This window comes from Artemia franciscana, chromosome 17, assembly GCF_032884065.1.
Source record: "Artemia franciscana chromosome 17, ASM3288406v1, whole genome shotgun sequence".
Taxonomy (NCBI): Eukaryota; Metazoa; Arthropoda; class Branchiopoda; order Anostraca; family Artemiidae; genus Artemia; species Artemia franciscana.
Genome location: NC_088879.1, coordinates 43,259,287 through 43,285,292, shown reverse-complemented (window position 1 = coordinate 43,285,292; position 26,006 = coordinate 43,259,287). Strand labels below are relative to the sequence as shown.

The 26,006-nt window shown below is 34.2% G+C and overlaps 2 protein-coding genes across 3 annotated transcripts in view; both read left to right on the top strand.

Moving 5' to 3' along the window:
• The window catches only part of LOC136038276 (laminin subunit alpha lam-3-like), a 395,732-nt gene that overhangs the window by 351,411 nt on the left and 18,315 nt on the right, over nt 1–26,006 (top strand). For both annotated transcript variants that reach the window (XM_065721399.1, XM_065721398.1), the window contains 6 exons: nt 175–431; nt 1,927–2,067; nt 8,478–8,632; nt 14,916–15,113; nt 16,370–16,664; nt 19,910–20,050. In XM_065721399.1, the coding sequence (XP_065577471.1) occupies nt 175–431; nt 1,927–2,067; nt 8,478–8,632; nt 14,916–15,113; nt 16,370–16,664; nt 19,910–20,050 (1,187 nt within the window). The remainder of the gene's footprint in view (nt 1–174; nt 432–1,926; nt 2,068–8,477; nt 8,633–14,915; nt 15,114–16,369; nt 16,665–19,909; nt 20,051–26,006) is intronic.
• Nucleotides 20,937–24,555, top strand: LOC136038277 (eukaryotic translation initiation factor 3 subunit A-like). The gene has a single exon (XM_065721400.1). It carries the CDS (start codon nt 20,945–20,947, stop codon nt 24,482–24,484), a length of 3,540 nt encoding a protein of 1,179 aa, XP_065577472.1. The 5' UTR covers nt 20,937–20,944; the 3' UTR covers nt 24,485–24,555.

Here is a 26,006-nt window from a genome sequence, read left to right as displayed (position 1 = left end):
AACAACTTATTTATATATATATATATATATATATATATATATATATATATATATATATATATATATATATATATATATATATATATATGTATATATTTGTGTGTGTTTGTTGTGTGTTCCATTATTAATTTATATTGTAAAGAAGTTAAATTTTTATTTAGCTTTTATTTGCAGCACTTCTTGTTGTAAACGATGAGGAAATATCTGCAGCACCATGGACTAAACGAGAGACCCCGATGGACCTAGACTTAGAAGAAGCTCGGCTTTTTATTGGCGGCACATCTCCCGATTTTACCACTTCTACTCATTTGCCGAGAAATATACTTGAACGCCACTTGCGTGGATGCTTAAAAGATATACAAGTGATTGCCACTGGTATCAATCCATTGCAGGGTAGCAACTATGATGTTCAGGGATCATGTTTGGAAGAGGTGAGGAATTAGAGCCTGTTTTAAGTTGGATTAAATCTAGGAGGTACAGTGGTACAGTACCACCGGTAGGGCGATACTAGGTATTTTTCCAAAATGCTACATCAAAAATATGTTTCAGAGTTAACCAGTAGCATAGGTTGGGGTGAGGTTCCTGAATCCTATATTCCCCCCCTCGCCCTATAATTTGAAAAAATTATGGATGTTCTTGCTGAAAATAAACAAAAATTGCCCCCCCCCCTCTAGATATAGGAAAATGCATTTTGGCTCAATCTCTAAATTCTCATGAATTGACTTCACTCCTGTTTTTGGTTTGATATAGTACTGCAGTCTATGATGAAAGAAATTTCACTTTTGAGAGGTTTTTTCTCCTTTTTCCTACTTTTTCTATTTTGTTACTTGTTTATTCCCTACTTTTTCTACTTTTGTTACTTGTTTTTTCTTTACTTTTTCTACTTTTGTTACTTGTTTTTTCTCTACTTTTTCTACTTTTGTTACTTGTTTTTCTCTACTTTTCTACTTTTGTTACTTGTTTTTCTCTACTTTTTCTACTTTTGCTACTTATTTTTTCTCTGCTTTTTCTGCTTTTGTTACTTGTTTTTTCTCTACTTTTCTACTTTTGTTACTTGTTTTTTCTCTACTTTTTCTTCTTTTGTTACTTGTTTTTTCTACTTTTTCAACTTTTGTTACTTGTTTTTCTCTACTTTTTAGTCTTTATCGGTAAAATACTATATTTGATGTATTTTGGAACATTACAAGCTAATTTTTAACTTAGTTTTACTTTATAGATAAATTTGTAAATCAAATGCTTTGTCGAGTTGGAAATAAGCGTCATGTTTCTTGTTTTTATAGTCATCTAATTTTTGTTGAAATTCAGATTTTCTTTTAAAAATTTCATTTACTTTTGGGGGAGAAGGGAACTGCTATAAAAATAAGGCAATGGTTTGATTTCATTGGATGTCTATCATTTATTGAACATTAAGTATTTATTGAACATTCATTGGATATATTAAAAAAAAGGTAAAGGATACGGTATTAGACTTTACAGTCCCTACCAGCGGTGCTGATCTCCGTTTCTTGGCCCTTCAGCGAGGAAGTGCAATGGGGGGATGGGGACCAACCATCCTGTGCTTTCGCACACCCTTCCTGTTTACCTTCCCCAGATTTCTCCAGGTACCCATTTAAAGCTGGGTTGACTCTGGCTAAGCTTACAGAGTCACGCCACTGACTCCCGTCCCAAACTGAACAATTGGGTACACTGGGATTCAGTCTATTGGATAGACTGAAATAAAACTCAGAAATTATGCATAGTCGCAGTATTTTAATAAAATGACACTCGAGAAATGACGCCATGTTTCATTCACTGACGGCCTTATTTCATTCTTCCGACCAGTAAAATTTTTCTAATATTATTATTTTAACTAAGCTATTATAAATAACTATTGTTATAATTATTACTATTGCAATTATTATTTAATTAATAATACTTTGTTTCCAGCCTGAGCGATTTGTTGGATTTGATGGTCGCGGATTCCTTCAGCTTCCAGCACTTTCTATTAAGAAAGACTTTTCTCTTTCTATAAATTTTAGAACTTTACTGCCGGATGCTTTTATTTTTATGTCATCGTCTGACAAAGAGGTATGTAGTTATTTCCACTAATTTAATATAATATAATCATTTAATACCATATTATTTTTTATATAACCTTTAACTTAATATAATTTAATTGTTTAATAGAAATATACTTAATATAATGTAATTATTTGATAACTAACTGAATATCTTTGAGTTTAATTTTATATAGTTATCTAAGAATACCATTGATTTAATGTAATTTGATTATTTAATGCAGCCGAATTTCTTAATATAATAATGTACTTAATAATTGATTGTTCAGAAATACCGTGAAATTAAAATAATATATATGTTTTAATATAACATAATTATTTAATATAGCATTTAATTCAATATCTTTTGGTTTAATGCAATATGCAATTATTTAATGCGTTTAATACTATTAATTTAATGTAGTTTAATACAATATAATTGCTTAATATAACTATCAATTTTTGGTAATTGAATAGTTAATATAGTACCAACTAGTTAATAGGGTATTTTTGTTTTAAATAACTATCAGTTTAATGTATATCAATTATTAGTATACATAATGTTTAGTAAAGTCATAATTTATTGAATTTGATTATTTAGTATAATTTTTGCATAATCAATCATTAATCTTAATTTAATATTATTATTTTAAGTGTTCCCTAGTATTTGTTGTACCAATATCAGCGTTGACCATTTAGTTTGGAATAGTTTCTATTGATAAGTTTATAATTTGATAATTAATGTTTTAGCTGTTATTATACCATTATTATACCTGTCCGAATACGCAGGCATTATTAATGTAAATAGTAGTTTTCTAATAGTTTTTAATATGTTATTGAAGAAAAAAAAAGAATTTTGATACCGATGGTTATATCGAAAGAATTGTATGTTTAAGCTGATTTTAAATCAAGTTTAGTCTTACCCATTAAAAGTTACGAGCCTGAGAAAATTTTCTCTATTTTAGAAAATAGGGAGAAATACCCCCTAAGAATCATAGAATCAGAGAACCTACTGTAGAAGTTTAAAGCTCCTATCTAAAAAATGTGGAATTTTGTATTTTTTGCCAGAAGACAGATCACGGATGCGTTTGTGTTTTTTTTTTTTTTTCAGGGATGATCATATCGACCCAGTGGTCCTAGAATGTTGCAAGAGGGCTCATTCTAACGGAAATTAAAACTCCTAGTGCCCTTTTTAAGTGACCAAAAAATTGGAGGTCACCTAAGCCCCCCACGTTAATTTTTCCCAAAGTCACCGGATCAAAATTTTCAGATATTCATTTTGTTCAGTATAGTCAAAAAACCTAATAACTGTGTCTTTGAGGACAACTTTATCTCCCACAGTCCCCGGGGGAGGGGCTCTTTTCGTTATATAAGGGCGTTCGTCTCCTCCTCAATATTTCGCTCTTTACGCTAAAGTTTTTTTTGTAATTTCAACTATTTATTTTACGGCCTTTATGATTCTAGGATTATTCTTAAAAAAATGGGACAAAATTCATCTTTAGTGTAAAGAGCGAGGTATTGACGATCCTCTCATATATACGTAATAAAAATATAAACATATAGAAGTTCGTTACTCAAGTTAATTCATAAATTACGTATATATACTATTAATAAAAACGTTCATAAAAAAAAGTTTTAGTTGCATTTTTAAGTAACCAAAAATTAGAGGGCAACTAGGCCTCCTCCCCTACCCCTTTTTTATTAAAATCATCCGATCCAAACTATGAGAAAGCCATTTAGCCAAAAAAGAATTAATACGCAAATTTAGTTTTAATTATTCATGTGCGGTGAGCCAAAATCGAAACATCCATTAATTCTAAAACGTTCAGAAATTAAATAGAAAAATAATTCTTTTCAACTGAAAGTAAGGAGCGACATTAAAACTTAAAACGACAGAAATTATTCCGTATATGAAAGGGGCTGTCCACTCTTCAACGTCCCGCTCTTTACGCTAAAGTTTTTTATTGTTTTAAAAAGCAGAACTGTGACAAAGAGTCAAGCTTTAGCGTAAAGAGCGGGACGTCGAGGAGGGGGCAGCCCCTTTCATATACGGAACAATTTCTGTTCGTTTTAAGTTTCAATATTGCTCCTTACTTTTAGTTAAAAAAATTTGTTTTTTATTTAATAACTACCACAAAACAAATATATACAATGTCAATTACCGAAAATGAATTGTAAGTCTCCAACTATACGCACAAAAGACATTAAATTCATTAGTGCCTCATTATATGTCCCTTTTTGGTAAGTGCTGGCCCAGTGTTTTATCTTATTATTATTATTCTGTAATTATGAGTGCCATTTAATTAGAATTTGAAGCACAAATTATATGCAACAGTGCGTTGAAGTGAAACAACTATTAACAAAAAGTCTGCTATATACAGTGAGGCGGGGGGGGGTATTTTGAATTTTTTAATTAGGATACAAAAAACATATTTTTAAAGCTGTAAGGGGGGGATTTTTTTGCAAAAACGCTAAAAATATTATTTCCAAATTCTGCCTCCCCCCCTCCGCTTAATTGATGCCCGTATTTATTGTTGCTCTTCACCACCTAGTTGATATATTAGAAAATTTTGTATTATACTACAGTATTTTGAAATCATGAAAACACCATCAAAGGAAGCGTCTTACGAGGGTTTGTTCCTTATTTAAGGCTTTTTTTTCCCATCCATGTGTTAACTAACAATGTTTGCTAGCTCGTGAAAGCACGAACGTTATTTAATAAAAATGATGAGCAAGACACTGTCTAAGCAATTGTCAGGAAAAAAAATATCTCAAGCTTAGAAAAAATAGCACACTAGACCAGCCTATCTCTGAAGATAGTCACAAAAATAATAAATTATACTAGAGTATTTTTAAATCATGAAAACACCGCCAAATGAAACTTCTTACGAGGGTTTGTTCCTCATTGAAGGGTCGTTATTTTGCTGTCAATGTGTTAACTAACAATGTTTTTTAGCTCGTGAAAGCACGAACTTATTTAATAAAAATGATGAGCAAAAAACTGTCTAAGTAATTGTGAGGATAAAGATATCTCAAGCTTAGAAAAAATAGCACACTAGACCAGCCTATCTCTGAAGATAATCACAAAAATAATAAATTATACTAGAGTATTTTGAAATCATGAAAACACCACCAAATGAAGCGTCTTACAAGAGTTTGTTCCTTATTTAAGGCTTTTTTTGCCATCCATTTGTTAATTAATGATGTTTGCTAGCTCGTGAAAGCACGAACGTTATTTAATAAAAATGATGAGCAAGACACTGTCTAAGCAATTGTGAGGGGAAAAATATCTCAAGCTTAGAAAAAATGGCACACTAGACCAGCCTATCTCTGAAGATAGTCAAAAAAATAATAGATTGTACTAGAGTATTTTGAAATCATGAAAACACCACCAAATGAAGCGTCTTACAAGAGTTTGTTCCTTATTTAAGGCTTTTTTTGCCATCCATTTGTTAATTAACGATGTTTGCTAGCTCGTGAAAGCACGAACGTTATTTGATAAAAATGATGAGCAAGACACTGTCTAAGCAATTGTCAGGAAAAAAATATCTCAAGCTTAGAAAAAATAGCACACTAGACCAGCCTATCTCTGAAGATAGTCACAAAAATAATAGATTATACTAGTGTATTTTTAAATCATGAAAACACCGCCAAATGAAACTTCTTACGAGGGTTTGTTCCTCATTGAAGGGTCGTTATTTTGCTGTCAATGTGTTAACTAACAATATTTTTTAGCTCGTGAAAGCACGAACTTATTTAATAAAAATGATGAGCAAAAAACTATCGAAGTAATTGTGAGGATAAAGATATCTCAAGCTTAGAAAAAATGGCACACTAGACCAGCCTATCTCTGAAGATAATCACAAAAATAATAGATTATACTAGAGTATTTTGAAATCATGAAAACACCACCAAATGAAGCGTCTTACAAGAGTTTGTTCCTTATTTAAGGCTTTTTTTGCCATCCATTTGTTAATTAACGATGTTTGCTAGCTCGTGAAAGCACGAACGTTATTTAATAAAAATGATGAGCAAGACACTGTCTAAGCAATTGTGAGGGGAAAAATATCTCAAGCTTAGAAAAAATGGCACACTAGACCAGCCTATCTCTGAAGATAATCACAAAAATAATAGATTATACTAGAGTATTTTGAAATCATGAAAACACCACCAAATGAAGCGTCTTACAAGAGTTTGTTCCTTATTTAAGGCTTTTTTTGCCATCCATTTGTTAATTAACGATGTTTGCTAGCTCGTGAAAGCACGAACGTTATTTAATAAAAATGATGAGCAAGACACTGTCTAAGCAATTGTGAGGGGAAAAATATCTCAAGCTTAGAAAAAATGGCACACTAGACCAGCCTATCTCTGAAGATAATCACAAAAATAATAAATTATACTAGAGTATTTTGAAATCATGAAAACACCACCAAATGAAGCGTCTTACAAGAGTTTGTTCCTTATTTAAGGCTTTTTTTGCCATCCATTTGTTAATTAACGATGTTTGCTAGCTCGTGAAAGCACGAACGTTATTTAATAAAAATGATGAGCAAGACACTGTCTAAGCAATTGTGAGGGGAAAAATATCTCAAGCTTAGAAAAAATGGCACACTAGACCAGCCTATCTCTGAAGATAATCAAAAAATAATAAATTATACTAGAGTATTTTGAAATCATGAAAACACCACCAAATGAAGCGTCTTACAAGAGTTTGTTCCTTATTTAAGGCTTTTTTTGCCATCCATTTGTTAATTAACGATGTTTGCTAGCTCGTGAAAGCACGAACGTTATTTAATAAAAATGATGAGCAAGACACTGTCTAAGCAATTGTGAGGGGAAAAATATCTCAAGCTTAGAAAAAATGGCACACTAGACCAGCCTATCTCTGGAGATAATCACAAAAATAATAGATTATACTAGAGTATTTTGAAATCATGAAAACACCACCAAATGAAGCGTCTTACAAGAGTTTGTTCCTTATTTAAGGCTTTTTTTGCCATCCATTTGTTAATTAACGATGTTTGCTAGCTCGTGAAAGCACGAACGTTATTTAATAAAAATGATGAGCAAGACACTGTCTAAGCAATTGTGAGGAAAAAAATATCTCAAGCTTAGAAAAAATAGCACACTAGACCAGCCTATCTCTGAAGATAATCACAAAAATAATAGATTATACTAGAGTATTTTGAAATCATGAAAACACCACCAAATGAAGCGTCTTACAAGAGTTTGTTCCTTATGTAAGGCTTTTTTTGCCATCCATTTGTTATTAACGATGTTTGCTAGCTCGTGAAAGCACGAACGTTATTTAATAAAAATGATGAGCAAGACACTGTCTAAGCAATTGTGAGGAAAAAAATATCTCAAGCTTAGAACAAATAGCACACTAGACCAGCCTATCTCTGAAGATAATCACAAAAATAATATATTATACTAGAGTATTTGAAAATCATGAAAAGAGTGTCTAAGCAGTTGTGAGGAAAAAAAATCATAAACTTAGAAAAAATAGCACATTAGACCACAGGGTGGTCTCTGAAGATAGTCACAAAAATAATAGATTATACTAGAGTATTTTGAAATAGTGGAAACACTGTCCAAGCAATTGTGAGGGAAAAAAAAATCAGAAGCTTAGAAAAAATAGCACATTAGACCACAGGGTGGTCTCTGAAGATAGTCACAAAAATAATAGATTATACTAGAGTATTTTGAAATAGTGAAAACACTGTCCAAGCAATTGTGAGGGAAAAAAAATCAGAAGCTTAGAAAAAATAGCACATTAGACCACAGGGTGGTCTCTGAAGATAGTCACAAAAATAATAGATTATACTAGAGTATTTTGAAATAGTGGAAACACTGTCCAAGCAATTGTGGCTCATTATTTTCGGTAAGGAAAAGGAAAAGGTTTCTATATTACAAATTGGAGGGATTTCCTTCGCCAATTTGTAACTTCCACTCGGTTAGATTTACCTTAATCTCCTTCCTGCAATAAGGGTGCCAAGTGGACACCCATATTGCGTGGACATACCAGTAATGGGATGAAGTTACCTAAAATGAAACATACATAGCCTGATAACGATGATAACCCACCAGGGGTGAGAACTGTGATAATCGCAACAGAAATTATGGGATCTGACGTGTCAGAATGTTTTTAAAGGAATATACTTGAGGTACAAAAAGAAACATTAAAATGTCCCTACAAACAAAGTACTGTCACTAAATCAGTCTTTAATAGGTGTTACCAAAATACGCTTTTCAGTAACTAATAAATTCAAAGTATCAGTCATGGTGACAAGGGGTCACAACAATAATCCAGATTGTGTCTTTTGACCAATGTACTTTCGGTCAGTACACCTTGATGAAGTTAGTAATATCCTATTTTTATGTAAAATTTATGTTAAAACAAACAAACAATCAACTAAAATCTACCTTTTTGTTTTACAGGCCGATCCATTCTTTTCATATTATTCATTGGCCTTAGTAAATGAAAGGGTCTTGTTTAGTATACAAGCTGGTGGAGAAGTACTTAAAATTGTTGGTAATCAACAATTAAATGATGGAATACTGCATACAGCTACTATTCTCAAACAAGACAGGAGGTTGGTATTCTTTTGCTTGTCTTTCTTTTAAAAATAAAAGTATATATCGTGGGGTGACCCACTTTCAAAAGTCATAAACACTGCACGGTGCATCCCACGATGAGTGGAGGCAAACCATGCAAACCAGTTTGGAGGCACGATATGGCTAAAGTGTTCCCGTGCGCATGGCACGCATGGCTTCGTATGGTATGGCTCGCAGTATGGTATGGCTTCGCATGGCTCGCAGTATGCTACGCATGGCTTCGTGCTTCCCAGGTTTTTTCATGTGTTCGCTTATTCCCCCCCCTCTCTTTGTTAGTGTTCCTTTTAATTTTTATACATGTTTTTTGTGTTTATTCGCTTGTTTTGGTACCTTCCCCCTTTTTTAGTGTCCCTTTTAATTTTTTTTAACATGTCTTTATATTATTTTTTTAGTTTGAGCGGTTTTTATCTTTTTAACTTTCTAATTGTCATTTTACAGTGAAATTACTAACTTGTGAGCGATTATTCATTCTGATTCTTCTTTTTTGGTTTTGTTTTGGCATTCTTTGCCATTTTTCCTAATTTTCGTGTTTTTTTACGATATCTTTGACACGTAAGTCTGAATTCCGCCCTTCGGGGCTTGTGATAATGACTTTTGAAATAAATATCTTTTCTTAAGTGGAACGCGGTGGACAATTGGTGCTCAGAGATATAGAATAGAATAGAATCGATTTTTACTGGCCATTCAGTTTTGTTTCCTTCTGTTTTTACCTTTTTCTTAATAGATCTGTGATCCCTATACTCTTGTCTTTCGGTATTTCTGTTAGCTTTTATTGTTCTTTTTTCTCTTTTTTTTTATTTGTTTTCTCCCTGTTAAAAGATAGAATAATTACCATGTTCGTGGCTTTAAACTATCTTACATGATAGCCTATTCAAAATTACTCTTTAACCATCATCTGTTAGTCGCATCCTGGTGTTCCTTTCTTTATCAAATAATCCGGTGTTCAGTAGTTCTTTTATATATCAGTGCTTTGAAAAACTTCCTTACATATAGCTTACTAGCTGTTGGGGTGGCGCTTCGCACCACCCCAACACCTAGTTGGTGGGGCGCTTCGCGCCCCTCAAGCCCCCCCGCGCGCGTAAGTTGTTAAGCGCCATATTAGTTACGCGCCATTGTAGTTGTGTCCCTGTGTCCCACCTGTGAATAGAGATAGATATGTATATATATATATATATATATATATATATATATATATATATATATATATATATATATATATATATATATATATATATATATATATATATATATATATATATATATATATATATATATATATATATATATATATATATATATATATATATATATATATGTTATATATAAATAGATATAGATATAGATAAATAGATATATATATATATATATATATATATATATATATATATATATATATATATATATATATATATATATATATAGATTGTCAGGTTTACTGACTCTTGAACATGCAACATATAATTGTCCATGGGAAAAACAATCCGTATTCAGATCTATACCTCATTATTCTAAAGATGTGTCCCTGTGTCCCGGTCATCATTTATATTCCCTGTGTCCCGGTCGTCATTTGTGTCCCGGTGTCCCAGTTTGTAATTTCTCTTTGAGTGTCCCGGTCGTCATTTATATTCCCTGTGTCCCGGTGTCCTGGTCGTCATTTGTGTCCCGGTCTGTAATTTCTATTCGAACAACCCCTGTGTCCCGGTCGTCATTTATATTCCCTGTGTCCCGGTCGTGATTTGTGTCCGGTTGTCCCAGTCTGTAATTTCTCTTTGAGGTTCCCGGTCGTCATTTATATTCCCTTTGTCCCGGTCGTCATTTGTGTCCCGGTGTCCCGGTATGTAATTTCATCAGTTGGCAAACATGACTTCAGTCGACAAACAACTTCATGACGCATACAGCTCAATCTTTATAATGACGTCAGTCGACAAACATGACGTCAGTCGACATACAAACATGACGTCACTCGACACACACACACACACACAGACAACTTATTTTTATATAGATAGATATACCCTAGATTCGTCAGTCAATTCGACTGATTATTATAGTTTGAGACAAATTTATTTATTTCCTTTTTTAATTAGGGGACTCCCTAAATATTTCTCGAGGGAGCAACGAAACTTACGTAGTTATACGTTGCACAAGTGCTTTTAACGTCCTTGAAACGAAGCACGGAACTAAAAGGAACAAATGATCTTTGTCAGGCTGTTTTCAATTTTTCTGAAAAATACTTGTCAGACCTTTTTTTATTTTTATTTTTTTATTGATATTTGGTATTATTGGTATGCATTGTTGCGCACAGTCAATATTTTTGGAGTAGAGATTGTTTTTACCCGGGTGGTGAAAGGGCTGGAAAATTCTCAATTTCTTTGAAGTACAGCGTTGACCGTATTTTCTTGGGGTGGGGGTTCGATCAATCAGTCTTGGTGTGAGGGAAGACCTGCCTATGATCCCGATTTTGGATTCTTCCATATATCCTCATGTTGACGAAACGAAGAAATTATGAGAAAATGTGCAATTTTGCTCCTTGGATACTTTATGCTTGCTTGCTTTATGCTTGGAACTTGTGAATGTTAAGCCGTAAAGCTCCCTGCTGTGAAGATAGTGACGGCTCATAATCTTTATTAAATTTGTTACGAACTTATACAAATTCTTGAAAAATGCTCAAGTGACATAGTGTTGTAGTGCTATACTTCCGATAGCCTACAAGATGAGCTTCGAAGGAGGAGATAGGGTCTTCTTGGGAGTCAGGTAATTTTGGCCAGTCTTAAATTATTTCCCAAGAAATGTTGAGCTGTCAAAATCCTGTCAAGTGTTGGACAGGATTTTATTACTGTTTGGCCTTTTCCGCTGACAAGCTGGATCGTAAATCCTTAATCTAGACCCCGAATTATGGCGATCCGATCATCTCGATCACACATGTCTCGATCTGACAATCTCGATCATGAAAATGCTGTTTTGCTGAAAATGTTAGCTTGTAGTATAGATTGGGAATGCAATAATCGTGCTTGAAAATGAGATTCTAGTTTTGATCCTGGGTTTTTGGCAGATTGGAGGATTGTAAATTTACTTCCCCTCGGTTTGTAATTTGTAAGTTTTTAAATCCATTTCTATAAACTTTATTTCATCCAAACTTCGATTTTATTTATTGAATGATTTTTGTGATTTCTTTGAAAATAACAAAACACAAGTTATTTAAATAACTGTGAATATGAAAATAACTTAAATAACAGGTTATTTCTTGATATATTTTTTATTTAATTTTTTTATTTTATTTTTATCTATCTCTTATTTATTTATTTGTCTATTTTTATATATTTATTAAATATTTTTATAATTATGTAATTTATTTATCTACCAAAAAAAGAGACAGTGTGTCAGTACAACGGTGCAACTATTTTCTTCGATGAAAAATTAGTTATATTTAAAAAAAAACAAAAAACTTTAAGTACCAGGTGAAAATCGGGAATTAAATGAAAATGAAATCTGATTGTTCGAACCGCTTGCGTGAAAACTTGAACAACGCTATACATCTTCAAAATCTTGAAACGACTTCATTGTGCATCTATCCACATTCGTAACAGGGGGTGCCAAATTAAAAAAAAAACTGTAACATCTCTGAAAAATCAACAAAAATAAGCTGAAAGAATTTAGTTTTTGTCTTCGGGCATCAACAGACTACCATGCAGGTGCACCATCTGTATATACTATTCATTCTTTAGAGATGATACTGTATATTGATGAAAGTATTGTTTGCTCATTAAGATTAAAAATGGGCAATGGCATAATTTACCTCTCAAATCATGAGCATGGTCTTTAAATTGGAGGTATGCCAGAAAATATTATGGTAGATTTCACCAGTTTTGGATGTGGGACTTGGTAAAAATCTATTTGACTGTATATCCATCCTATTTTAATGTATCCTCTTAGCCGCAAGAGGCGCTCAAGTTTGGCATTTTATGCCACTATTATGACATCAAAAGCTTGGATCTTTCTCTAAATTTGTTAAGTTCATCGTGATTTGAAAAGAATGATGATGCAATTCAACTCCCAAAGATTAAGTTGTTTTTTAGTCATACCAGAAAATATTATGGTAGATGCCACCGGTTTTTGGGGTGTGGGAATTACTCAAAATCTATTTGACTTTATATCCATCCCATTTTAGTGTATCCTCTTAGCCGCAAGAGGCACTCAAGTTTGGCATTCTGTGCCACTATTATGAAATCAAAAGCTTGGATCTATCTGTAAATTTGTGAAGTTCGTCATGATTCGAAAAGAATGATGACGCAGTTCAACTCCCAAAGATTAAGTTATTTTTTTTAGTCATACCAGAAAATGTTATGGTAGATGCCACCAGTTTTGGGGTGTGAGACTTAGTCAAAATCTATTTGACTTTATATCCATCCCATTTTAATATATCCTCTTAGCCAGAAGAGGCACTCAAATTTGGCATTTTATGCCACTATTATGACATTAAAAGCTTGGATCTTTCTCTAAATTTGTGAAGTTCATCACGATTTGAAAAGAATGATGACGCAATTCAACTCCCAAAAATTAAGTAGTTTTTTTAGTCGATGCCAGAAAATTTTATGGTAGATACCACCAGTTTTGGGGTATCTACCATACCCCAAATCTATTTTCTACATGTCTATATTATGCTCAAAATCTATTTTCTACATGTTCATCGAACTTTAATTCACCATATTAGCCACATAAGTTACTCAATTCAAGGACTATTGTCCGTAAGTTACAATATCTGAATCTTCAAACGTTCACTAAATCTGAGACAAGAATTTTCGAATTATAAAATGTAGATGCATGAATTTTCTTTTATTTACGTACCATTTATTATTAATTTACTTTTTTATTTATTAATTCATTGCTTACGTACGACTTATTTATTATATAACAATGGATCAATTCAATGACTTTTATCCCTAAATTATAATATCTGAAACTTCCAACCTTCTCTAAATTTGACACAAGAATTTTCGGATTATAAAATGTAGATGCATGAATTTTCTTTTATTTACGTACTATTTATTATTAATTTATTTTTTATTTATTAATTCATTGCTTACGTACGACTTATTTATTATATAACAATGGATCACTTCATTATCCCTAAATTACAATATCTGAAGCTTCCAACCTTCTCTAAATTTGACACAAGAATTTTCGGATTATAAAATGTAGATGCATGAATTTTCTTTTATTTACCTACTATTTACTATTAATTTAATTTTTATTTATTAATTCATTGCTTACGTACGACTTATTTATTATATAAGAATGGATCACTTCAAGGACTATTATCCCTAAATTACAATATCTGAAGCTTCCAACCTTCTCTAAATTTGACACAAGAATTTTCGGATTATAAAATGTAGATGCATGAATTTTCTTTTATTTACGTACTATTTATTATTAATTTATTTTTTATTTATTAATTCATTGCTTACGTACGACTTATTTATTATATAACAATGGATCAATTCAATGACTTTTATCCCTAAATTATAATATCTGAAGCTTCCAACCTTCTTTAAATTTGACACAAGAATTTTCGGATTATAAAATGTAGATGCATGAATTTTCTTTTATTTACGTACTATTTATTATTAATTTATTTTTTATTTATTAACTCATTGCTTACGTACGACTTATTTATTATATAAGAATGGATCACTTCAAGGACTATTATCCCTAAATTACAATATCTGAAGCTTCCAACCTTCTCTAAATTTGACACAAGAATTTTCGGATTATAAAATGTAGATGCATGAATTTTCTTTTATTTACGTACTATTTATTATTAATTTATTTTTTATTTATTAATTCATTGCTTACGTACGACTTATTTATTATATAACAATGGATCAATTCAATGACTTTTATCCCTAAATTATAATATCTGAAGCTTCCAACCTTCTTTAAATTTGACACAAGAATTTTCGGATTATAAAATGTAGATGCATGAATTTTCTTTTATTTACGTACTATTTATTATTAATTTATTTTTTATTTATTAATTCATTGCTTACGTACGACTTATTTATTATATAAGAATGGATCACTTCAAGGACTATTATCCCTATATAATATCTGAAGCTTCCAACCTTCTCTAAATTTGACACAAGAATTTTCGGATTATAAAATGTAGACGCATGAATTTTCTTTTATTTACGTACTATTTATTATTAATTTATTTTTTATTTATTAATTCATTGCTTACATACTACTTATTTATTATTTAAGAATGGAGCTGTTTATTGATGAAACTCTTGTTGGTTCATCTCGATTCGAAAAGAGCGATGGCACAATTCAGCTCTCAAACAATAAGCATGGTCTTTTTATTGGAGGCATGCCAGAAAATGTCACAGCAGATTTCACTAGCTTGGCAGGAACATCTTCAAAATTTAATGGATGCATATCAGATTTAATTATCAATAATGAGTAAGTTATTTGTTTTTTAAGTAGTATCAAAGGTGTTCTTTCATTCACAGTCTCGTTCTTCGTGTTAGGCTCTTTTATTTTCAAGTTAATTTTCTACAAAAAAATGTGAATTGTAATATAAAAACAAGACAAAAATAAAAAAATAATAATAAATATGGTAAATGAAAATGTTATAAATCACAACAAAAATATTGTATTTCACAGCTATTCAGCCACGTACTGAGTCTTATAGATGTGACACTAAAAGGGGTAGCAAGCATCTTTTTTTTAAACATCAAGAATGAAAAAAGACTATTTTTAGTGGTGGGGGTCAATATTTCTATGGAGGCTCTTCAAGTCAATCTAATGCGGCATTTTTCATCCTACCTATACCCATTAATGCAGCTATTTTTGTTCTGTTTAGCCTGCTAAAGTGCACGTATATAAATCCTTAAAAATTTATTACAAACCTCTGTTAATCTAATACTCATTTGGTAAATGCGTCTTAATGTACTTTGGATGCTAATATTAGTACTACTACACCAAGCCACCTGAGGCCAACAAACCAATATGAGTGAGTAACAATGGCTCTATTCTTTCCAGAACCTTTCCAAAATTGTTTTGCAGATTCTAGAATCTCCATTAAATTTTCAAGAGAATCGAACTTCAATCATTTTTTTTTATTTTGCAACGTGAAAAATAAATGAAGGTGCAGAATTTCATCAATATGTTCTATAAAGTCATTTTATATCTTTTATCTTTAGTTCCTTTCATCTTCCTATCTTTAGTTCCTTTCATCTTCCTATCTTTAGTTCCTTTCAAACCTGTTCCATCAAACCTGTTTTTACCCCAGTAGATATTAGGTCGTATATATAAAATTATACCAGATGTGAAAAATTCTTAGGTTACCGTTCGACTCAGTGTGTCTTGACAAGGGAAGGCTCATCTGTAATGTAGATTTGGAAGGGGGTCTCTACCACCCTTTGGATTTTTCCTCTCCTTAGATTTTGAAAGATATATATTCTTTGGTTTTTTTCATTGAAAAATGCATTTCTTTCTTTCAAAATCCTTTTTTTCAAAATCCTTTTATTTTGGCATACAGTTTACACTGACCCTGCTCTGGAAATTTTATGCTCTTAAACGCTTATGATTCTTTGACAAGTTCATGGTCTTCAGACTTTATTTTCTCTTAATAGCTCATAGACCGTTAAAAAGTTAATAATTTAACTAATGAATTAATAATTAATCATTAAGTTAATTAACAATTATCATTTTAGAATTATCGGCTTCGAGTCACTAGTCCAGATGGAAGCTGTGACCATTGGTCGTTGCAAAGAGGTGGAATCTTTAACGGCTGCTGAGGCTTTTCAAGAGGCTCAGGATGCTCCACAGCCCTCTTCATGTGGCTCAAGTGCTAATTTGCTCTATGAAGATGATGCTTTGAATTTTGGTAGCTCGGGGGACAGCTTTGCAGCAATACCTTTGAAAAAGAGAGGAAATCTGAATGGTGGAATCAACATTACTCTACGATTTAGGACGTATCAATCGGATGGACTTATATTCTATTTACCGGTATGATTTTTATGCTCCAAAATAGAGTAACCTATAGCCAGGGGTGCCATTTTGGGGAGGTGGGCAATTCTCCTCCTATATCCCCGTGTCTTTTTGAAATACCTTTATGGGTATTTGTACTAAACAAAAATTACTCCCATCTCCCCCTTTGATTTTGAATTTTTTGGTCTCTATTTTTTTTTTTTTTTTTTTTTAAATAAATAAGTTTCTTGAGACCAGTGAATATGAGAAACTGGTGCTTTGTAAAAAAAAAAAAAATTGCTAGCGCTATCTAACATTTCACTTTTATTCACATTTTCCTTTTGGCTTTTTCTCCGGAAACTAAGGACAGACCCCTAATTATTGTACATTGGGCCTTAATGAAGAAGTTGTGACAAGAGACCTAAACTGCGACTTTATACTCAAACCGTTTTTGAGTATATCCCAGGCAAAGTTTTCTAGATATACAACGTCTTTAACATTTTTAATGAAATAAAACAAAAACAAAAAAACATACACTTCCGCAAGCTCGTCTTTTCGTTCACTTCAAAATGTAGGGGAGGGTATAAAACTTAAATTCTACTTGTTTATACTCATCTAGATGACTTAACCCACCAATATTTTTCTCTGGTAACATAGATCTACTTTGCCTAGACTGGGTTGGAACAATTCTTCAAACACAGAGATTGTGGCTAGTTATTACTTTCGAATAAATTTCAGCTTAATTTAAATTGTCCGTTGTAACCAATTGTAAGTAAGGAGCGACCCGGCTCACATAATTTTGAAACCAATAGATACATCAAATAATCGGACTTTTATGTTGACTTTAAATATATAAGCTTCATCAAGTTTAGTCCTACCCATAAAAAGTTACGAGCCTGGGAAAATTTGACAAATTTTTCGAAAAAGGGGGAAAACCCTCTAAAATTCATAGAACCTTAATGAAAATCACACCATCAGATTCAGTGTATCAGAGCCCTAATGTAGAGGTTAAGCTCTTATCCGCAAAAATATGGAATTTTGTATTTTTTGCCAGAAGAAAGATCACAGATGCGCGTTTATTTGTTTTTTTTTCCAGGGGTAATCGTATTGACCCAGTGGTCCTAAAATATCGTGAGAGGGCTCATTCGGAAGGAAAGTAAAAGCTATAGTGCCCTTTTTAAGTGACTAAAAAAGTTGATGGGCAACTAGGCCGCCTCCCTTGCTCATTTTTTTCCCAAAGCTTACTGATCAATATTTTAAGATAGCCATTTTGTACTACTATATTTTGTTCAGAATAGTTTAAAAGCCTAATAACTATGTCTTAAGGGATGACTTAATCCCCCACGGTCTTCGGGAGAAGGGCTGCATGTTGTGAACTTTACCTGTTATTTACATATAATATAGGTTACTACGAAGTATACAGACGTTTTTAGGGGGATTTTTTCTGGCGTGAGGATCGGGGGAGGGTGTCACGTGGGAGGATCTTTCCATCGAGGAATTTTTTATATGGTTTTCATAGGGGAAGGGAATTTTCTATAAAAACGGTGCCGGATTTCCCAGTATTATTTGAAAAACGATCAGAAATCAACTTAAAAAAAAAAACTTTCCTCTAATGAAATTAAGGAGCAACATTAAAACTTAAAACGACCAGAAATTACTACGCATATAAGGGGGGTTCGCCCCCTCGTCAATACCTCGCACTTTGCACTGACATTTTTTAGTACTTTCGAAATAGCTATTTATTCTAATTAAACGGTCTTGTGATTCAGGGATCATTCTTAAAGAACTGGAATAAAATTCTAGCTTTAGCGTAAAGAGTGAGATATTGACGAGGGGCGAACTTTCTCAATTACGTAAAAATTTCTGTTCGTTTTACGTTTTAATGTTGCTCCTTACTTTCTGTTGAATAAACTTTTTTTTATTTAATCCTATAATAGAGGTTAATAACCTCTATTATCCACCTCAGTTAGAAATTTGACATTTGCCTTAATTCAGGTGAATGCCTCAGTACAAGCTCGCCTGCTTTTGTTTTCTTTTTCCATCTTTCCATGTTCTCTAATTCTTATAGTTCTCTTTTACTTAAGTCCTTTTCTAGTATCTCATTTTCTTCAGTGTTGCCACGTCAAACCATGGAAACAAATAGAAAAACTAACTAGCTAAATCTGGCAACACTTTTCATCCGTAAACATCAAAAGTCTGCTGATTCCTAAATATAACTACACCTTCAAAGAAAATCTACATTTTTTTGAGTTGCTTGGTACGCTTTGTTTTTAGCTTCTTATCCACGTCTCTTATTGCAAAAATAACACCAGCAAATTACCAAAAACTGCCAAATTACCAGCAATTACCAAAAACTGCATAACTGTGCATAGAGATTTTTTATTAAATTTGGATTCCTGATTTTTTTTTTTCCTAGTTTTTAAAAATATTAATGGTTGTATGGTGCCGCTTATCCAAATACTTAGATTTCATATGCTATTCTATTCAGTTTACTAATTAGACTCAAAGTGCTAATTTGACTATTTAAATATATTATTACTAACTTTAGGTTATTAGAAGGTTTATTTTTTAATTATTATTAACTGTTTAGTTAAAAAAAAACTTTTTTGCAAGCTGAACAGTGTCTGCGTTGCGCAGGTACCGATCAGCTGATTCACTGGCTTCAGCTGGGAGTGCAATGCGTGGTTGGGGGCAAATCATCTCATGCTTCCCATGTCCCCCCCCCCTCAAATTTTTTTGGTACCCATTCAGATCTGACCGAGTCTGGGTGAGTTTACAGAGTCACACCATTGATCCTCGTCCTAAACCAAATAATCCTAAACCAAATAGGACTTGAATTTTCCTCGTCCTAAACCTAATAGGTTTGATCCTCGTCCTAAACCAAAGGACGAGGTTAGGACGAGGTTTGATCCTCGTCCTAAACCTCGTCCTAAACGTATTGATCCTCGTCCTAAACCAAATAATCAGTATCACCAGGACTTGAAATCCCGTCCTCAGGAAACTGTTAATTAGCTGTATTATCATTATGTACTCATAAGATTCTTTAGAAGATTAGAGTTTCTGGAAGTTCTACAGGAATAGGACAATTATTATCTCTGGTTTATTTTTTTTTTTTTTTTTTTACTGGTAATGCCTATTCATCAAAGTGCTCTAAAAATTCATGCTTTTTCGTTCATTTTTTTTAAACTTAGAGCTCTATTATATATTGAAAATTTATTGTCTTTCTTTTCCTGTGATTTTTTTAAAAATTTATTTCGCTTTTTTCTTTATGTCTTTTTTTGCAGGTGGGTAGGAATAGAAAGAGACCATATTTTTTTGCAGTAGCCTTGAGAGCAGGCAAAATTTACTGCCTTTACAAAACAAGGAACAAAAACACCGTTTCTGTGAAATATACACCACATCTTGGTGATGGTGAATGGCATTCCGTAAGTTTTGTAATTTATTTTTATAATTCAACCAAATGTGTGAGTTGTATCTTTCTTACATAGCAAGATTTACGACTTTTTATATAGAATAAAATATACATTATCCAATATTAGGCTGCATGCAGCCTAATAAAATATTGCAATGCTCAAGAATTGTATCTTAGTTGAAGTCATACGTTTTCTACAGAATAATATTTACTTCTTTCCTGCTTCCATGAAAAGAATAAATAGTGGGACGTAAGATTAAAAAAAAAAACGGAAAAATATTCAAAAAAGAAGATTGTACAAAAGATTTAATAAAACAACAGATCAAACCGTGTCAAGTGTCGATCAAAAGTGTCGACATGCTGAATACACAAAGCAAATTATTAAGATCTTTTTTTTAAGCGGTCCTGGCTTCGAGTCACTTGTGACCCGGTATCGCCATCATATCTTTATAAGTGAGCAATAATTGTGTATGTATGTATGTATTTTGTCTCTAAAACGCCTCCATATTTTTTCGGGAAAATTGTCTTCCTAGTATATTCTGGCCTAAGAAAAGATTTAGATGGGTCAGAAGATTGAAAAAATTCGTTAAGAGTCCTAACTTAAGAAAAAAATGTGTGACTGACGTCATTTTTATGTACATAAGTATTGGAATGACGTTGTCACACTTGTTACACTTAAGTAGGAAAAAATTGAAAATTTTCCTGTATGGAGAAGTTTATATTAAATTGCTTAAAGAGCAAAAAACTGTTAATTACAAAATATTTGCATATGTTTTGACAAGGAATTAGAACAATTCAAAAGCCTTTAAAAAGAAAACAAAGAAAGCTTAGTGGAACTCATTGATAAAATTTCAGTCTTACAGAAGAAATAACGACACCAACTCCTGTGCAATAGCTAAGATAGAAGATGTCACGGTTTAACCAAAAGCCAGAAAATGCTCTTAAGAAGGCAAATGAGTTCATTGATGTTGGTAAGCCTTCAAGAGCCTTGGAAACACTTTATGATGTACTCAAATCAAAAAGAAATAGGACAGCTCCCACTAACAGGATTCTTGAGCCTATTATGCTCAAATACTTGGAACTATGTGTTGAGCTGAGAAAGTCTCATTCTGCCAAAGAAGGCCTGTTTCAATACAGAAATATGTGTCAAACAACAAATGTTGCCTCATTGGAATTCGTTGTGAAGCGCTACTTGGAACTTGCTGAACAAAAGACTGCTCAATCTAGGAAAGAATCAAATCAAGCTGTTTTAGATGTAGATGACCTTGATAATATTCCAACGCCAGAGGGAATTCTGATGAGAGCTGTCAGTGGCGAGGACGCCCAGGATAGAAGTGATCGCACCATCCTTATGCCATGGGTGAAATTCTTGTGGGAATCTTATCGTCAATGTCTTGAACTTCTTAGAACTAACGTCCGAGTTGAATCGTTATACCATTATGTGGCTATAAAGGGTTTCAGCTTTTGCGAAGAGTACAAACGCAAAACTGAGTTTCGCAAATTGTGCGATAATTTGAGAACCCATTTGCAACATGTTACCCGACAAATTCCTGGTGACCCGAATGTCATCAATTTTCAACAGCCAGAGACCCAGCAGATGAACCTAGAAACTCGTCTAGATCAACTTGACAAGGCTATTAAAATGGAGCTTTGGACTGAAGCCTATAAGGCTATTGAAGATATTCATGAGTTTACGGTACTGTCAAAGAAGACTCCATTGCCGAAAATGTTGGCACATTATTATGAAAAGCTGGCTTTAATTCTTTGGAAAGCAGGAAATCAATTGTTCCATGCAACTGCGCTTTCTAAATTGTTTCAGCTTTCTAAGAGCCTCATGAAGAATATCACTGCTGAAGAGTTGCAAGATCTTGCCACCCGTGTTCTTGTCGCCACTTTGGCCATTCCACTGCCATCAGCGCACCCTGAGTTTGACCGCTTCTTTGAGACAGAAAAGAGCGCCATGGAGAAACAGCAGAGACTCGCACAGCTTCTCTACCTGCAACGGCCACCCACCCGCGCTGAACTTATTAAAGACTTGGGCCGCTACAATGTTGTCAACTATGTTCATCCAAAATTGAAGGAGCTTTATGATGCTCTGGAGGTTGATTTTGAACCATTGAAGATATGTGTTCGTGTAGATGGCTCCCTTCAATTTATGAGGACGTCAGAAGAGCGCTTGATGAAGGGCTTGCGAGAATATATTCCAGCTCTACAAGATATAACTCTGACTAGACTTGTGAAACAGTTGGCTCAAATTTATGATAATATAAGCTATTCCAATCTGCTGAACTTGGCTGTTTTCAGTGACTTCTTCAGTCTTGAGCGTGTAATTGTCAATGCTGTTCGTCACAATGATATGCAAATTCGTGTTGACCATCGTAACGAATGTATTCACTTCGGTACAGACTTGGCTGAGTGCCAGAGAGAAGAAATTGAAGAGGGTCCGACCTTACAGCCTATGCCATCTGAAGTTTTTCGCACTCAGTTGATCAATGTGTCAACCACTTTAACTGATTTCTTATCTACAGTCCAGAATGAGCAGCGTGAAAGGAAAAATTATGAAATTCGTGCCAGAATCGTCCAACAATACTTCGACCATGCTCAAAGAGACAGAGCTGGGATATTGGCTCGACAGAAAACCATTGAAGCCCGCAAAGAGGAGATGGAAAAGCAAGCCCGTGAAAGGGAAGTTGAAGAACAGAAAAAACAGGAAGAAGCAGCTCGGAACCAACATTTGGCTGAACAAAAACGGTTGGATCTAGAACGACAAGAAAGGGAAAAGAAACGCCAAGAAGATGAACTCAAGGCCATAAATACCAAACAAATTAAGGATAAGATTGCTCAGTTGACCCAGTCAGCTCATGGACAAAAAGTGGCCCAAAGACTTGGCTCTGAGATGGAAAGTATTGATCCTGAGACCCTATTAGCAAGGCAACTTGAAGAATTAGAAAAGGAGCGTCGAGAGACTGCTAATCGTCTAAAATCTCAAGAAAAAAAAATTGATCACCTGGAACGTGCAAAACGTCAAGAAGAGATACCACTTCTTCAGAAGGAGCTCGAAGCTCGTCAAGTCAAAGAAAAGGAAGAGTATCAGAAAGAGGAAAAGGAAAGAGTCGCTCACATAATTGAAGAAAGGAAAATCGCTGTTGCAAATAAAGATCGTCTTCTGAGAATGAAGGATGATAATAACGTGTTCATGGACATGATGATTAAACGGCGACGCGAGGAATATCAAGGAAAATTGGAAGCCTGGAAGATTAAAGTTGCTGAGATTAAATTGGCTGAGAAACGCAATGAAATTCGCCAGCAACGTCGTGAAAGCGTTCGAAGAGAACGAGAAGAAGCGATTATTCGACAAAAAGAAGAGGAGGAACGGATGATTAGGGAAAAACAAAAGAAGGAGCAGGAAGAAACTCTTCGGCGAGAAAAAGAAGAGCGCGAGAGACATAACCGAGAATTGGATAAACAGGCTGAAATACAAAGGAAGTGTCAGCAGGAAATTGAGGAGAAGGAAAGAGAAAGACAAGCCAGGGAAGAAATATCTCGTGAGGAAAGAAGAGGCCTTGGTAGAGAAGTCCCGTCAGACGACAGCTGGCGCAGACCTCGTTCAGGACAGGCCGATACCTTAATAAGACCAGAGTCGTATCGTCCACCTCAGGGTGAAAGAGCTTACAAGCCCCCTCAAAGTCGCTCAGATAAATTTTCGGCACGAGAAGATGGCAAGCCCCTTGGAGAAACAAGTTCATTGAGGGGAGGTATAGGTGCCGCAGATGAGGTCTCATCTTGGCGTTCAGATAGACGAGGAGAAGACCGCGAGCGTCCTACCGAACATTACGGAGCTCGCGAACGTCGACTGGATGCCTTTCCAGAACGTAATCGTTATGGAGATCGCGGTGGTCGTTTTGGAGATCGTCCTCAAGAAGGTCGACCGGATACCTTTCCAGAACGTGATCGTTATGAAGCTCGTGGTGGTCGTTTTGGAGATCGTCCTCAAGAAAGTCGTGGCTTTGAGTCTAGAGACTTTGGACGCAAAGACCGTGAATTTGATCGGCGTGAACCGGAAAGAAGAAATCTAGATTCCAGACAACGTGGTATGCGTGAACCAGATAGAAGAGATAGTGGTATAAGTGACCTAGAAAGAAGAGATCGCGACATGGGTCGTGGGGATGAGGGGTCATGGCGTAAGTCAGATTACGGTAGTTCACGTTCAAAGGAGAACCAGAGAGATGCGCGAGAAGTTGGAGACAGGGAAAAACGAGCCTGGGAACCAAGGCCTCGTGAGGAACCAAGAGGCTTTGAAAGAGGTGGTGATCGTCCTCCTATGAGACAATTATTCCCTCAGCGCATGGGTAGAGATAGGGACATATTGCCCCAACCAATGGATGATGGATCGGCTGACACCGAAGGATCTGGCTGGCAAACGCAACAGTCCCGCAGGAAGCGGTGAATTAGTCTCGGTTTTTTGTCTATTTTATTGCTTGAAGTTCTCGGTGGGGGAAATAAAGTAGTGTAACCATGAAAAAAAACTAAAGCAGGCGAAAGTTATACCCCTCCATAAAGGAGGCGATAAAGGGGATATTTCGAACTGGAGACCAATATCTATTCTACCGCTCTTCTCAAAAATTTATGAAAAAGTAGTGTGTAAGAAAATATACGAGTACATGAATTCGCTTGGGTTTTTGTCAGATTCGCAGTTTGATTTTAGAAAAGGTCATTCTACAGTGCATGCCGTTCATCACCTTTTAGATTGTGTAAATAGTGCGTTAGAAAATAATTTGATCTCTCTAACTATTTTTATTGATTTGAAGAAGGCGTTTGACACTGTGGATTTTGAAGTTCTACTGAAGAGACTGCGGAGCCTTGGAATTGAAGATACAGCATTAAGTTGGTTTCGGTCTTATCTGTGTGGAAGATCAATGAAGGTGGTGATGAGTGATATATCTAGTGCAGCTATGCCTATAAATTGTGGTGTTCCCCAAGGATCAGTCCTTGGCCCGATACTCTTCTTGGTATATGTGGATACTCTTCGATTTTACCTAAATGATTCAGTTTTAACCTCTTTCGACGATGATACAGCTATCACAGTGTTTGCCCGAACTTCAAAAGAGGTTGTGCAAAAAGCAAACCAAGTCCTTTGTCGGCTTATTGTTTTTACAGCTCTAAGCTCCCTTGCAGTAAATCCAAGAAAAACGAATTTTATGGTGTTTAGTAGAACTGGTGTACCTGAACTTCTTGAAAATGTGCTTTATAACGGTGTTAGCATATCACAGGTGTTTTTTTTTTTTTGTAAATATTTCGGATTTTATAGAAGAAGCATGGTGAAATAGTGTCAGCAAAAGCAGCTAGAGGATTGGGAGTGATGAGGGGAAAAAAGTGTTCCCGGTAGCAGTTGTCAAATTGTTATACAGTGCTATTGTGCACCCTTACATCACGTACGGTTGTTCTGTTTGGGCAAGCAATTTCGTGATGAATTATAAAAGAACTCAAATAATACAAAACAAAGCACTGCGTCTGATAGGAGAATTTCAAAACTGTCAGAATACTGCGGAGTGTTTTAGAAAGAATGATATTTTGAACATAGGCGAGCTAACGTGATTACCAGCTAGCGATTTTTGTTTTTCAAAGTGTAAATAAGTTAAGTCCTGGGTACTTTTATGATTTTTTTTAAAACTAACTCGTTTTATCACCCTCATTTTACCCGAAATTCGGAGGATTTGACTCACAAGAAAAGAAATACAACGAGAGCAGGATTTGTTCTCAGGAACATAGGTGTCAGCGTCTGGAATGACCTCCAGAATCGGTCAGAGTGGTAGTAAGTCTGGCATCATTCAAGAGAATGGTTAAATTCCATTTTTTAAAAAGGAGAGAAGTGTGATAAGAGGAAAGGGTTTTTATTTATTTATTATTTAATATTAATTATTTTGTTTTTTTACCCCCCCTCCCCCAAGGATTTTTTTCTTTCTTCAAAA

What these genes read in the sequence shown, in the direction of transcription:
- LOC136038277 (XM_065721400.1), top strand. Translation starts at nt 20,945, where the DNA reads ATGTCACGGTTTAACCAAAAGCCAGAAAATGCTCTTAAGAAGGCAAAT.